The sequence below is a fragment of the Vigna unguiculata genome, chromosome 11 (genome assembly GCF_037176805.1).
Source record: "Vigna unguiculata cultivar grain cowpea cultivar isolate G323 ecotype 2 chromosome 11, ASM3717680v1, whole genome shotgun sequence".
NCBI lineage: Eukaryota > Viridiplantae > Streptophyta > Magnoliopsida > Fabales > Fabaceae > Vigna > Vigna unguiculata.
In genome coordinates this window covers 38,770,202-38,784,952 of record NC_140802.1, presented here as the reverse complement: position 1 = coordinate 38,784,952, position 14,751 = coordinate 38,770,202, and the positions used below count along the sequence as shown (strand labels likewise).

The following is a 14,751-nucleotide window of genomic DNA, read 5'->3' as shown; positions in this document are numbered from 1 at the left end:
ATATATGTTAGTAACACTTATGTAACTTTTCCTGTTCAAAAGCCACTGAATGTCTTCATAAAATTGTATTCGCCCAAAAAAAGAAAAAAACATGATAATGGCTACAAAATTTAGAAAACTATTATTTTGAATTTAAATTATGAGAGATATTTCTTCTTTCTTTAAAAAGTCTTTGATCACACTAAAGAATAGTAAAAAGCTCAAAACGTTAGTTTTTCTTTTCTATTGAAATGAAGAACTTGAATTAATAGAATGAAATTTAGAGTGGTAAGATGGGCTACATTAAATTCAAACTAGAGGAACTTCAGACAACCAATTTAGGGATTGAAAATCTACCTTTCCTTAAGGAAGAAGAATAAGATATTATCCTACTTCTCTCCTTGATTGTACAGTAGTGAAGCAGAATATAGGGAGGAGTTTTATTTGTAAGCAATGCCTTGCACAAGAAGACAAAGTTTAATTAGCTAAGAAAATTAATTCTGATGGTCTTCAAAACGTTAATTTAAATAAAAATGCATTCTCTCTTCTCCGGATTTAGAGCTTAGACTTATTTTCCTTTCATTTCGATGCATGATATATTAAGTCTGTCTTTTCAAAGTGTGAGAATGAAGAGTGATGTCTACGTTATCCTCATTTATAAATAGAAGCAACCCAGATATATTTGAAACATTTTCCTCTCTTCCATCCTCATGCACAATGAAACTTGAGAAGCAAATAAAGGCTCATAGTGGCCTAAAAAAGTAGCTCAAATGAAACCAATCCCATAGATAGAAATAAAAATCTGTGTAATGTTTTATTGTCCTAAACATCGGGCAACCTTCAAAATCGTCTCAATTATCGGCACAAAGATGCGTAGAAAACACACGTGTGCGCTCAACTATCACTAATACTAGTACAATGGAACCTGATTTTCCAGTCCTATGGCATCATTCTCAACCCATTAACAAGAACAATAATATTTACCCAAACATCTTTTTCCTATGGGACGAGCTTACGTAAAATTGCTCAACATCATATTTCCGTAATATCCAAAACAAACGTTATCTTTAACCTCGTATTAACAATGTAAATATGAGTTTTAACACATAAGCTGTTGTACAAGAACAAGATCATATGGCCTCATCAATCCTTCAGAGAACCTGTGTTAGCTGGTTTCTGAAAGAATCTTACAACCGGCGTCCCATCAGCATCATCGTTTCCTGCTCTCCAGGCACGATCTTTTTTCCTCTGCGGCTTTTTATGATGTTTATGAGATGCCTTGGGCTTCTTAAGAGTCGTACTTTTTGGAGCAAGTCCATTAGCCATGTCGAATGAACTGAGGTCATCCAAGACATGCTCAAGATTTGGTGCAAGACCACTCTCGACATCTGAAGAATCTTCAACATCAGACGAATCTGATGCATGCAAGTCAACTGAGTCGTGTCTGGTGGGATCTTCCAAAGCATGTTCCTCTTCTGATGTACCTGGAGGCAGTTCATAGTGAGGCAGCTTCCCATCAATGTAATCTTTCAGTATCTGACGGGTGCCCCTAGTTTCATCAGGGAGTCCACTAGAAGCAACATACCCACGGGAACCACAGTATGCTCTTAAAAGTTCAGATGCTAGAGGGGGACGGGATTGGGACTCGTATGGCTTAGGTTTAGGAAGCGTTATCCTGTAAATCTGTTCGATGAGATGTCTTGGGACTCTATCGGCCACAACTTGGATAGATTCCCGGTGTTCAGTCATCCTATCAATGGGCAACACCCCACAAGCAATCATCTCATATCTTGAGCTAGAGAAAGATGGAAAAACTAATCCGGGACAATCACAGAGGGTCAGCTTATCAGAGATAATTAATGTCTGAAAGTGCTTTGTTTTCCCAGGGGTGGAGGTAACACCAGTCCGCTTTTCACCAACCAGAGCATTGATAGTTGAACTTTTCCCCACATTAGGATATCCAACAAATCCCACAACTACATGACTAGATGATGAGCTGCCAGCAGTATTTTCAGCAGGTGATTTAATGTTAGATGGCCCTGCATCAGAGGTGCCTGAATTCCTCCTCCTGTTCACTATCTCTTCTGCCTCTGATTGCAGGCGGGCCAATAGCTCGTCCCTTCCGTATATCTTTGTGTCTGGGCTATTAGTTCTCCCCATGTTATCATCATCCCATGATGAACCAAGGTTTTTGCCCTCCAGGGCTGCCGTAGCAGCTTTAGCAGACCAGAAGATGAAGAGAATATCATGAGCACGAAAATATGCTGCCCATTTCTCTCTGCAAAATAAGAGAAGAAAAGAAATACAGGACAAATAATGAGGCAAGAAACAAAACCAAGGCCAATGATTTGATTATGCATAAACCTCGTATTGGAATAAAACATTCAAACCTGACAGAAGCAGGTAAAAGATCTGCCTTATTAACCAGAAGCAATGTGCGTTTATGTTCATCAACCTCCCGTGCATAAGCCTGTCTCAAAGAAATCAGTGCAAAACAAATCATGCTTGGCTCATGCGATAGGGATTCTTTTTTAAAATAAAAACAAATAAAGATAAGGGTTCAGAGCGGGCTATACAAACGTACAATGTCTGATCAAATCTATCTCATTACTGCTTACCAAAAATTTTTATGGAGATTAAATTTAAGCTAATATTTTTTAGAGAATAGAAGTAGTGAATCTGAAAGGACGCTTTGACTGTTCTAAACTCATTACACAAGAATACCCAGTCCAAAATCGTCCACTATTTGCTACAATCCTAGCCACCTCTAGAGTTGTCAAGTCAGTATTTAGTTATGAAGAAAGAAAAAAATATCTCACCTCAAGGTCTGGACAACGATAAAACAGAGGATCTCGTGAATCGACAACCATAACAAGCTGACAAAAAAGAATTAGAGGATTGTCAACTTTAACATTTCATGCACTTCAAAGAAAAGGAAATATATAGAAAGAATAACACAGTTGATACTTCAATACACATACAAATTCATTACTGATATAATATATATATATATATATATTGATAGGAAGAAAAAAATGAATGTACATCTAAGGAGGAATAAAAAGTAGACTAATATCCACTGTCCCAGGTTTCCTACTAGAGCTTTTCTTTCTTTTTTTCACAGTATTAGAAAGTTGAAAAATGTGATCGTTTCAAACACTTCTCAATTTGCAGCTAATGATGCAGCTCCCACTTGTTTACCCGTTTTCCCTTATTTTTTGTTTCAATAACAGGCCAAATTAAAGATAAGACCAGCTAGAAATGAAATCAATGAAACCAGTACAGTTAAAAAGGAAACAATAACAAAAGATCACAAAGGGTTGTGGAACTCCTTCTGTGTCTATTAACATGCTCCTAACAATCATCTTAAGCAGAGCAGAGCTCCATTATTTGTTATCACTCCAATATACTGTTTTTTCCAGTAAATGAAGTGACATTAGGGAAATGAGAGTGAACTCACCAACATAGAAAACAAGAACATGACAGAGTAGACTTATTTACTTCAACAACAAAAAGTGTTGCATGGATAAGCAGATGCAGTTGTTTTGCAATCATATTCATAAAAAGGAGATATATGCTTATCTTCATTGTGTACAATCCAAGTAACTAGGTCATTATCACTCATTCCAGCATAACATAATCAAACTAAAATCCTTCATCAACCCATAAAACTTCAAAGAGGATATGAACTCACCAGATCACTACGTTCAACAACACGCCAGAGCTGTCTCCAGATGTCAAGATTTTTCTCAAACGGTGTAAGGACAAGCTTCTTATTCTCCTCGAGCCTGAAAGACCGTCAAAAAACAAACTAAAATCGCCTACAAATCCTTTAATAACGGCAGCAAAATTTGAAAGATGAAAATTACATTCGTAATCCCTGAACATGCAATAACCCTAGTTTCCATAACTTAGTTCTAGAAATCCTATTCATAGCCTATAATCCGGACAAGCCTAAACCGACTAGAACTAACCTCGCTAAACTGCGACGCCAAACCAAAAAAGCTTGCGTTTCGCTGTCGTGAAGCTCCTGGGGGGACATGTCGGGAGTCCACGGCGGCCGGCGCGGGACTCGGAGGCTGCTGGCGTGTAGCGCCTCCTCCTGCTTCCTCGTTTCTTCAGGCGTCATTTCGGCAGGGTCCCTACTCTCACAGAAGGATTAAAGTCACAGAACATTCACGGAAATAAGAGCGTGGCACGTGAGTGCCGAAGGAAGGGAGAGAAGAATCACAGGCTTATGATTGTGGTGGAGGCGACGGCGTGTTCGGGGAGAGACTCGAGGGATTGTTCGATGACGGCGTCGATGTCGGAGACTTCGGTGAAGGATTCGAGAACCTTCTTTTTGTAGAAGCGAGACTTGTCCTTGCTCTGTTGAATCATCTGATTGTGCTGCTTCACCAGGGCTCGACCTAGCCCCGTTTTCTGATTCTCGTTCTTCTTTCCCATGGCTTCCACGCAGTGCTTCTTCTCCTTCCTTTTTCAGTTTCTTTGCTCTGCTTTTCGCTTTCTGCGTCCGCTAATGCTACCTACCATGGCTGGATTCGGATTTAGGGTTCGGATATGTTGCAACGAAGAGGTACCGTGACCCGGCTCCGTCCGAGTTATTTGGCCCGCTAAACCGACCCGATATGCAATTAATACTAATCTATAACAATTAACAAAGTTTTTCAGACTAAAAGTATATTAATAGCATCTGCATGTTTTGTCCCTACAAAGTATTTCGATAGATTAAAGAAAATTAATCTAAATAACTTACCAACAATTAATTTTTTTATTTCGGAGTAGAAAATGAGAAAGCAAAAATGTAAAAAATTAGAAAAAAATAAAATTATTCATATCAAGAAAAAAAAATAGGACAAAAATAAAATTTCCATAAACGACCTGTAGCATAATACAAATGTAATAATTAGATAATCACGACGTGATAAAAATACTCTCTTTATAGAAAGTTAGATTTAGTTAAATATTAAAGGCTTAGATACCTTTTTGGTCTTTATTTTCGTAGTGTTTGACATAATGTTTAAAATGGTCATCATTTATACCGAATGTTTAGAATGGTCCTCATTTTTGCAATTCGTGTTTTATTTGGTCCTTTTCTGTAACGCCGTTTAAATCATTAACAGAGCATTGTACATGTGGCATGGTGGTTTGTATTAGGGTGTGTTACGTGTACTGTACAGGAGGCTTAATTAGATATTTGGGGATAAATAAGTGAGCTAGGGTTTAATTACACACAATAACAGTACGAATAATACAATAACAACTCAAGTGAACCCTATTACTAATTGCAGCATCTTCTCAACAACCTTCAATGACTTCTCCAACTCATTAATCTGCCTCATTTGTGTTATGATGATGACATCATTTTCATCAACACCACCATTTGAAAAAGTTGCAGCCCACATTATTGGAACCACCGTAAATCAATAAACCAAAAATTAAAACCAATTTATTATTAACACAAAAATAAAAATAGATTGTATCCAAAATTTTCTACCAATATTCTTTGGAGTTCTTGTCATCCTCAAAGCAGTCATCTCTCTGCAACTACAAATCGGGGTTAATTCGTTTTTCGTTGAACCACCAATAGTGCACGAAGTGATACAACACGGTTGCCTCCAACGATTACAACCAGAGGTAAAGGAAGAAGATTGGGACCGTAACATACCTATATAATGGGATTGCAGGAAGAAGAAGATTGCATCAATACCAATTGGGAATAGAGGAACAAGATTGCCAAAACTCACCAACTGCCCAAACATTCCCTACCAAAACCCTAGCTCACTTATTTATCCCCAAATATCTAATTAAGTCACCTGTACAGTATACGTAATACACCCTAATACAAATCGTGCCACATGTACAATGCTTCGTTAATGATTTAAACGGCGTTACAAAAAATGACCAAATAAAACACGAATTGTGAAAATGATAATCATTCTAAACATTCGGTAAAAATGAGGACCAAAAAGGTATTTAAGCCAATATTAAAAAACATTGAAATCTTTATTATAAATGTTTGTTTATAATATACTCATCCATTAAATTAATTGTGCAACTTGCAACAACAATTGTCTACCAGGAATTGAACTATTCACATCCATCACAAAACAATTGTTAAGATCCATTACTTATCATTAAACCCAAAAACTACAGTCATTAGTCAGGACTCAACTCTTTTTACTTTAAAGTGTAACACAAGATCAAGCGTCACGATTCGATCGTGACCCGACCCACCACTGACATTAGTTATATTTAATTAGTGATTGACCACATAATCATAAAAAAATGGGTCACCAAAGTGACTGATCATATAACCATAACAAAAAAGGGTCACCATACATCTCACGAACGAGAAATATATCATATGAGAAAAAAAAATGGCTCACCCTTGAGGGGAAGTTGTTGGAAATAATCCAAGTGTGAGAGTAAAAGTCTCACATTAGATAGAATTGACAAAGTTAAACATTATATAAGAGTAAAGACTCATAACACCATTGACTTAAGATTTTAGGGTAGAAGTCATGTCAAATGCCTTATATGTGTAAGACCAATGTCATATATAGAACCTCAATCTCTTTATGTTGGGATTCCAAGTGTGAGTCTAAGTTACACATTGACTAAAAATGAGAAAGTTGAACACTATATAAGGATAAAAACCTATAAACTCATTGTCTTAAGGTTTTGGGTTAAGAGTTGTGTCAATCCCTTATGTGTCCTCGAGAGGAAAATTGTTGGGAATCCAAATGTGAGTCTAAATCTGACATTAACTAAAAATGAGAAAGTTAATCCAAATATGAGTTTAGGTCTCACATTGAGTAAAAATGAGAAAGTTGAGCACTATATAAGAATAAAAACCCATAATACCTTATATGTATAAGACTATAATATATATATATATATATATATATATATATATATATATATATATATATATATATATATATATAATCTCCCAAGAACGATAACCTATATGAAAAGATGTATAAATCCAACATTATTATTGATGAAGTTATACATGAATAGATATAATCCTCATCAAATCGATAAGTTATTTATAGATAACTAAATGTATATCAAAATATAACATGTATACACATTAAAATTTCAATTTAAGTACGATATTAATTAACAAAAACTATCATAAAATACTACAAATAGTTCTTAAAGTACAAAATAATTCAAACAGGTTTATAAAATTGTTACTAATATTATTCCAAAATAATTCAAATAGGTTTATAAAATTGTTACTAATATTATTCCATGTGTTTGATGTTCTCTTCAAAGACAAACTAAACAGGTCAATAGACGAATTCTCGTCACTCATCATGTTGCTAAGTTACTAAAGAAAACAAATGGAACTAAAGATATTGAATCATGTAAGATAAAGTTACAGTTCATTTTCTAATAGAGTTAAAATCATAAATCTATTAATAATACAAATGAAGATAGTACAAAATACAAGTTTTTAATAAAATAATATATATGTAAAACTTGAATTTCAAACTTTTGTCCAGAAAAAGTAAAGAAGCTAACATGTCAAACAAACAGATTTTTTAACTAACTAAAATTAAATAAAAAATCAAATTTTGAAACTTAAAATGAACCCTCAAACGCTCATTTTTGCATCACTCCCTTCCTCTCACAGACTCCCACTTCCTCTCACTCCCTTCCTCTCACAGACTCAGTATTTTTTCATTTTCTTCCTCTCTCTCACGCATCACTCACATTATTTCTCTCGACACAACCTCTACTTCACTCAACGTTTACTTTATCCTCTACAAGGTTATCTTTTCTCAAAGTTTTCCTTCTTCTACATGAGTAAGTAATTTTTTTTCATGATTTCTTTCTCAGATGAAAGTTTCGATCTTTACTAATGAACACATTCAACGGATTAAAGTTTCTGTTGGATATCGATTTTGCTCTCATATCTACTGTTTTTTGTTTTATTTTTTGTTGGATTGATGTTTTGCTCTCAGAATCATGAGCAATGTCAAAAACACCAAACAGGTAAAAACTTTTATGCGATTTTTTGTTATTCTACCACCATATTTAACTAATCTTTTTTGTTATATTAATATGTTTAATGCATGTTTTTCTCTCAGATCTACTTTGTATTTCTTTTATTTCTAGTTTAGAGTGATGTTTTGCTCTTAGAATCATGAGCACCATCAAGAACATAAAAAAGGTATAAAAAAATTCTGCTATTTTGCATTCTTTTACCATATTTAACTTCTTTTCTTTGTCATATTTATCTTTTCGATGGATGTTTTGCTCTCAGGTCTACTTTTATTTGTATTGATGTTTTACTTTCAGATTCATGAGCACCGTCAAGAACATCAAAAAGGTAAAAACTTTTTTGCTATTTTGCGTTCTTTTACCATTTAACTTCTTTTCTTTATTGTATTTATCTGTTCGATGGATGTTTTGCTCTCATATATACTTTTCTTTGTATTGATCTTTTGCTCTCAGATTCATGAGCATCATCAAGAACATCAAAAAGGTAAAAACTTTTCTGATATTTTTCATTCTTCTACCATAGTTGTTCTTCTCGCAAATCTTTGCTTCTTCTCCAAGATCTGAATACTTTTTTATGTTTCTTTGTCTCTAATGAATGAATGCTTTTTGGCAGATAGATGAAATGTGTCAAGAACACAATAAAGGTTGAAATTTTTGTTCTTCAGTCAATAGATCTGAATATTTTTTTATGTTTTTTTTGCTCTAGTGAATGAATGTTTTGTAGCAAATGGATGAACTATTCCAATAACACAATAAAGGTCGAAGCTTTTTGTTATTCTTGCGAATGTTTTCTTCTTCTCCAGATCTGAATACTTTTTTATGTTCTTTTTCTCCGATGACTGAATGTTAACGGGTTGAGGAACACAATAAAGGTAGAAGTTTTTGTTCTTCTTGCGTATCTTTTCTTCTTCTCCCATATGTGAATATTTTTTGTGTTTTTTTTTCTCTAATGAATGCATGTTTTCTAGGAGATGGATGAACTGTTTCAAGAACGCAATAAAGGTATAAGCTTTTGTTCTTCTCGCGAATCTTTTCTCCTTCTCCTGGATCTAAATACTTTTTATGTTTTTTTTTCTCTGATGAATGATTTCTTTCTGTCAAATTGATGACATGTTTGAAAAACACAATAAAGGTACAAGCTTTTCTTTTTCTCGAGAATTTTTTTTCTTTTTCTCCCATATCTGAATTTTTTGTGAATCGTTTTTGCTTTTACCACCTATATGTAATGTTGTATGTCTTCTTTCTTCTTCTTTTTTATCAATGCATTTTTTCTTTGAAATGAATTAATTGTTTCAACAAGACAACAAACTTACAATTTTTTCTTCTTCTCTCATATGTTTTCTTATTCTACCACATTCAAGTAGTTTTCTGTCTTTTTTGCACTTTAAAAATGAAAATTTTCTTTTTAGATGAATGAACTCTTTTTTTGTTTTTTCTTGACAAAGTGTCAAACACATTCATGTTTTTTTTTAATGATTTTCACTTTTGATTTTTTATTTATGGATTTTTGTATTGTTGGATTCATAGTTCTACTGAAGTTTTTGTATTTTTAATAACTCTAATGCCATTATTTATATTTACCGTTAGAATAGTCATGATCAACACATTTATAGTTTTGTCTTTCATATAAGTTACGAATGTTGAATTGTATCTTTGGGTCTATCAGTAACAATCTTCTCCCACTTCATTACCCATCTATAAGTAACAATATTTTCCGTCTTCTGTTAAAAATATTCTATTACTATTCTTCTTCATTACCAATATATTGTTATGGTTAAATATTAGTTAAAATTGAAGTTTTCTATCACTTTTCTATGTTATATAATTTCTTAAAAGTAGTAAATTATGAATACATTTATCAACGCTTATCTGTATCCATTATAATTAAAGTAATGCCAAGAAATAAATATTTAAATTTAATTAACTTAATTAAATATTACAAATGAATAAAAGCAAAATAAATAATTAATAAAAATAAAGTTTGGATGAGAAATATTTATAACAAAATAAATACTTAAAAAGAAATAAAGATTGGAGAAACATTATTATAATATATTCATATTTTTCAATAATGTTTATTGGTCAATAACATTTACAAAGTTTGAACTTGAGGAGCCATAATCACTTATTTTTGAAAGTGATAAAGACAAAATCAACAAGGATATCATAGTTATATATCCGTTTGATTAATTTTTTCTATTTCATCACAAGTTTTTTATTTTCATTTAAAGGCTTAAATACCTTTTTGGTCCTCATTTTCGTAGTGTTTGTTGCAGATGGTCTTCATTTTGACAGGATGTTTAAAATGATCCTCATTTTTACCGAATGTTTAAAATGATCCTCATTTTTACCGAATGTTTTAAAAGGGTACTCATTTTTACCGAATGTTTAAAATGGTCTGCATTTTCACAATTCGTGTTTTATTTGGTCCTTTTTTGTAACGTTGTTTAAATCATTAACAGAGCATTGTACAAGTGGCACGCACAGTTTGTATTAATGTGTGTTATGTGTACTGTACATACAAATCGTGCCACCTGTACAATGCTACGTTAATGATTTAAACGACGTTACAGAAAAGAACCAAATAAAACACGAATTACAAAAATGAGGATCAATTTAAACATTCGGTAAAAATGAGGACCATTTTAAACATTCTGTCAAGATGAAGACCATCCGCAACAAACACTACGAAAATGAGAACCAAAAAGGTATTTAAACCTTATTTAAAAGACCTTTATATTTACAATGTTTCATGTTTTCTATTTTATATTTTAAAATAATATTGTTTTGATTTCTAATTTTAATCATTATTAACTATTTTATATTACTTAGTTTAAATACATTTATTTAGCAAAATAAAAATTAAGACTTTTATTTTTTGTTTTACCTAGCTTACTAAAGAAGTTTTTTATACTTTTCAAAACTTACTTTTCATCCTCCAACAACTAAAAGAGGTTGAGAAGAATAAAAATAACTTTTCAGTTTCTTCCAACATTACTTCTAAGATAAACTTTTCTCTCTTCCAACGCGTTTTTGTCATTAATTAACATTAATTATGAAGAAACAAACGACTTTTTGTGTGTTTCAATGCAATGTTATATTTAAATTTATTGTATTATAATTTTAAATGAAAAATGTTTTTAAAAATCTACCTTTCTTCTTGAAAAAGTTTTATACTGGTCTCAAAAATCTTCTCACCTTTCCATAAAGTAAAAGTCATTTTGAATTACCAAATCTCTAATGATATCTAATCTAATATGTAATACATAATATTATATACAATTGCAAAGCTAACAATATTGTTTTGAGTTCTAAGTTTAACCATTATAAAATGTAAATATTACAAATAAATGAATAAATAGTGAATAGTAGACAACAATTAACTTATAACAAAGAACAAAGATAGAAAGAGAAATAACAAAAAATAGATAACAAAATAAATAAATATATACTTATTATATATAATATATAATAAATACATATACTTTAGATTTTATGAATTTGTCAATAAACAAATAATAAAAGTAAAGAACTTGATTGCACACATTTATCAATAAATTTATTCTACATTAAATGAGTGTGCATCTTTCCATGCATTGATTTTAAATAGTAAAATTAATTTCATAACATAAAATTTACTATTTGACAATTATAATAGTAAACTAAATACAAATCATAAACTACAGTTTATTTTTATAATAAATGCAGATCATATAGGTTAAATCCAAAATTTTCAAAAAATTAAAAAATTAAAATCAAGATCACAATATGATAAATATTTATTAAAGTTTAATAGGTTAAATCTAGTTAAATCTATGAATGACTCTTTTACTTAATTTTATTTAACTTTCTGAAGAAGATTTATACACCTTTCAAAACTTCTCATTTTTTCATACTTACTTTTCATCTCCATAAATCAATTATATTGACAAAAATAAAAATAACTTAAGATACATGTTCTCAAAGATGATGATTTGCTTTTTTTTGTTTCCATACACTTAACATACATATTACAAAATTTTAAATTCGAAATATATGGTATTAAAATTTGTATTTGAAATTCAAAATCACAAAAAACTATTATAATATGGAAACGAAGTTTGATTAATTATTTAATTCTTATTTAATTAATTTGGTAGAACATATAACATTAATATTAATTAATTCTCACATTGGCATATTTTGAAAGTATGTTTTATGTGAGTAGTATCATCTCTCTATGTATGCCTAGTGATTGAAAATGACAATTTCATAACTAAAATTTTAAATTATTTTAATATTGTAGTCGGTTACTCAAGTGTTATATCTTGGTATGTTTTATTTATTTCTTAGATCGTCCTAATGTTTTTGTTCCTGATAAAGAAAAAAAAAGAAAGGGCTTGATCATAATTGAGCATGTATACGAGCAGGTACTTGAGATACCTTTAGTTCAAGAGGTTGGTGCATCGAGAGCACAACGAAATTAATGTAACAATTATCAGTAGAAAGGTATGCTTGAAGGTAAGCTTTGGAATGATATAGTTTATTCATGGAAGTTGTTCTTTTTCTTCATCTATTAGGAGACAAGTTCTTCTTCATCTTTATTGTTGTTTATATGTACAAGTTTAGTTCTTTATAGTTATGGTTGATTAATTTCACCGCTGATTTGTAGAAGCTGCAAGGCAAAGTGGAGTCTCAACTAACAACTTCACCAGATGGAAGCAACTTAAGAGGAAACAACTAGGACAAAAATAGATGAAATTGAATATGTGGAAGATATGGAGAATTGGTGGGTACATGATATGACTAAGATAGTTCCTTAGAAAAATGAATAACTTAATTGCCAATGTTAGCGTTATTACTTTCTGCATGAAGAGGTCACTATGGCAATAATAGATGAGAATACGCTTTGGGTCAAGATCATCATGAGAAAATGAGAAAAAAGAAGGGAAGTTTTAGGAAGTTGATGAAGACACTCAATTTTAATTCGACATTGAGTTCATAAACATTAATCTCACTATCATAAAATGAGCATTTCTGATTACAAGCTGAATATAGGTGATTATGAGAATGATAATAATCAATAATGTTTTTTACTTCAGTTATTTCTCAAATTCATAAGAAACTTGAAGATGATATGTGATTCATCTTTTCACGACTGTCAAAAAGGACTTTTATTTTTTTGTAATAGATGAGAATACGCTTTGGGTCAAGATCATCATGAGAAAATGAGAAAAAAGAAGGAAAGTTTTAGGAAGTTGATGAAGACACTCAATTTTAATTCGACATTGAGTTCATAAACATTAATCTCACTATCATAAAATGAGCATTTCTGATTACAAGCTGAATATAGGTGATTATGAGAATGATAATAATCAATAATGTTTTTTACTTCAGTTATTTCTCAAATTCATAAGAAACTTGAAGATGATATGTGATTCATCTTTTCACGACTGTCAAAAAGGACTTTTATTTTTTTGTAATAATGATTACAGTGATAACATAGAATTAGTTTAGTTTATGTCAATTAAGGTATATGATTTTTTGTTACAAATATGAATGATGTATGCGCATCCTAATCCATCCTACCTCTCTGACTATATGTAGTGTGTTTTAACTAAGAGACTTACGATATATAAAATAAAATTTGGTGTATTATTCTTACATAATAAAAGAAATGTTGGAAAGAAGCGATATACACATAGCCAAGAACTTGAAAGATTGTGTCTACTTAAACTTAAACCATACAATAAAATGAAAGATAGTTATAACAGAACTATCATTGTTACATTTTTGCTCTTATATTTTGTTGTACTTCAAAATGAAAATAGATTACCAATAATCATGTATCAATTTAATTGGTATTATACATCTTTATATTAACAAATTTACAAAAAATATGTAAATATATTATCATATAATAATATACTCTATTAAAAAACAAAAAATAATAATAATTAAGGTCATTTAATTATTACAATTGTTTATTCATATTTCAAATATTGTTTGACACATGTACTTTATCATTTGTTCTAAACTTAACATATTTCTATATTCAAATCACAATATATAAAAACAATTTATATTATTATAAATAAACTTATCATATTTTTTTATTATTCATTATTTTAATTAATTATTATTTAAAATAATAAATATTTCATAAATTTTACTATTTTTTATATAAAATAAAATACATGTATATAAATATTTAATAAATCTTTATTTCAATAAAATACTTGCATTGAAAGGTTGAATTCTTTATTTCCATGAATAGCATTAATATATCGTGTATGAAAATAATTAATGTAATAAAATATGAAAATATGAAAAGAATTAAAATAAAATAAAAGAGGGAAAATAAATCAAAAAAGAAATTTCTCATCTATTTTCACGAATAACATTAATAAAAATTTCTTTACACAAGAAATAATAAATAGTAATGTTATAATTAATGAATTCAAAAAGTAATAAATAATAACTTTATAATTAAGAAATACTAAATTTTATTATGTTTTGGTTCTATACAAAATTGTGATTGCAAAATTGGGAAATTATAATTGTATTAATTTTTAATTAAATTTTTTTGTGAAGTATTGCATCTGGATTTTAATGATATTATTTTTTTATTGAGAAATGAATTTTAATTATATTAATGTTTAATTTAATTAGGTGAAAGGTAGTTGTGTGACTTAGAACACATATAACAAAAGACAAGAGCAAACTCTCTCTAAAGTTTGACTTTATCTTTCTCGTGCCATATTCACTCATGGA

The 14,751-nt window shown here is 30.5% G+C and overlaps 1 protein-coding gene across 1 annotated transcript; it reads right to left on the bottom strand.

Moving 5' to 3' along the window:
• Nucleotides 1-991: 991 nt before the first annotated feature.
• On the bottom strand, nt 992-4,532 carry LOC114169722 (P-loop containing nucleoside triphosphate hydrolases superfamily protein). Its single transcript, XM_028054990.2, has 6 exons — nt 4,211-4,532; nt 3,954-4,121; nt 3,674-3,767; nt 2,799-2,855; nt 2,370-2,449; nt 992-2,257 (listed from the first exon to the last, which is right to left on the bottom strand). Exons 1-6 carry the CDS (start codon nt 4,423-4,425, stop codon nt 1,123-1,125), a joined length of 1,749 nt encoding a protein of 582 aa, XP_027910791.1. The 5' UTR covers nt 4,426-4,532; the 3' UTR covers nt 992-1,122.
• Nucleotides 4,533-14,751: the final 10,219 nt, after the last annotated feature.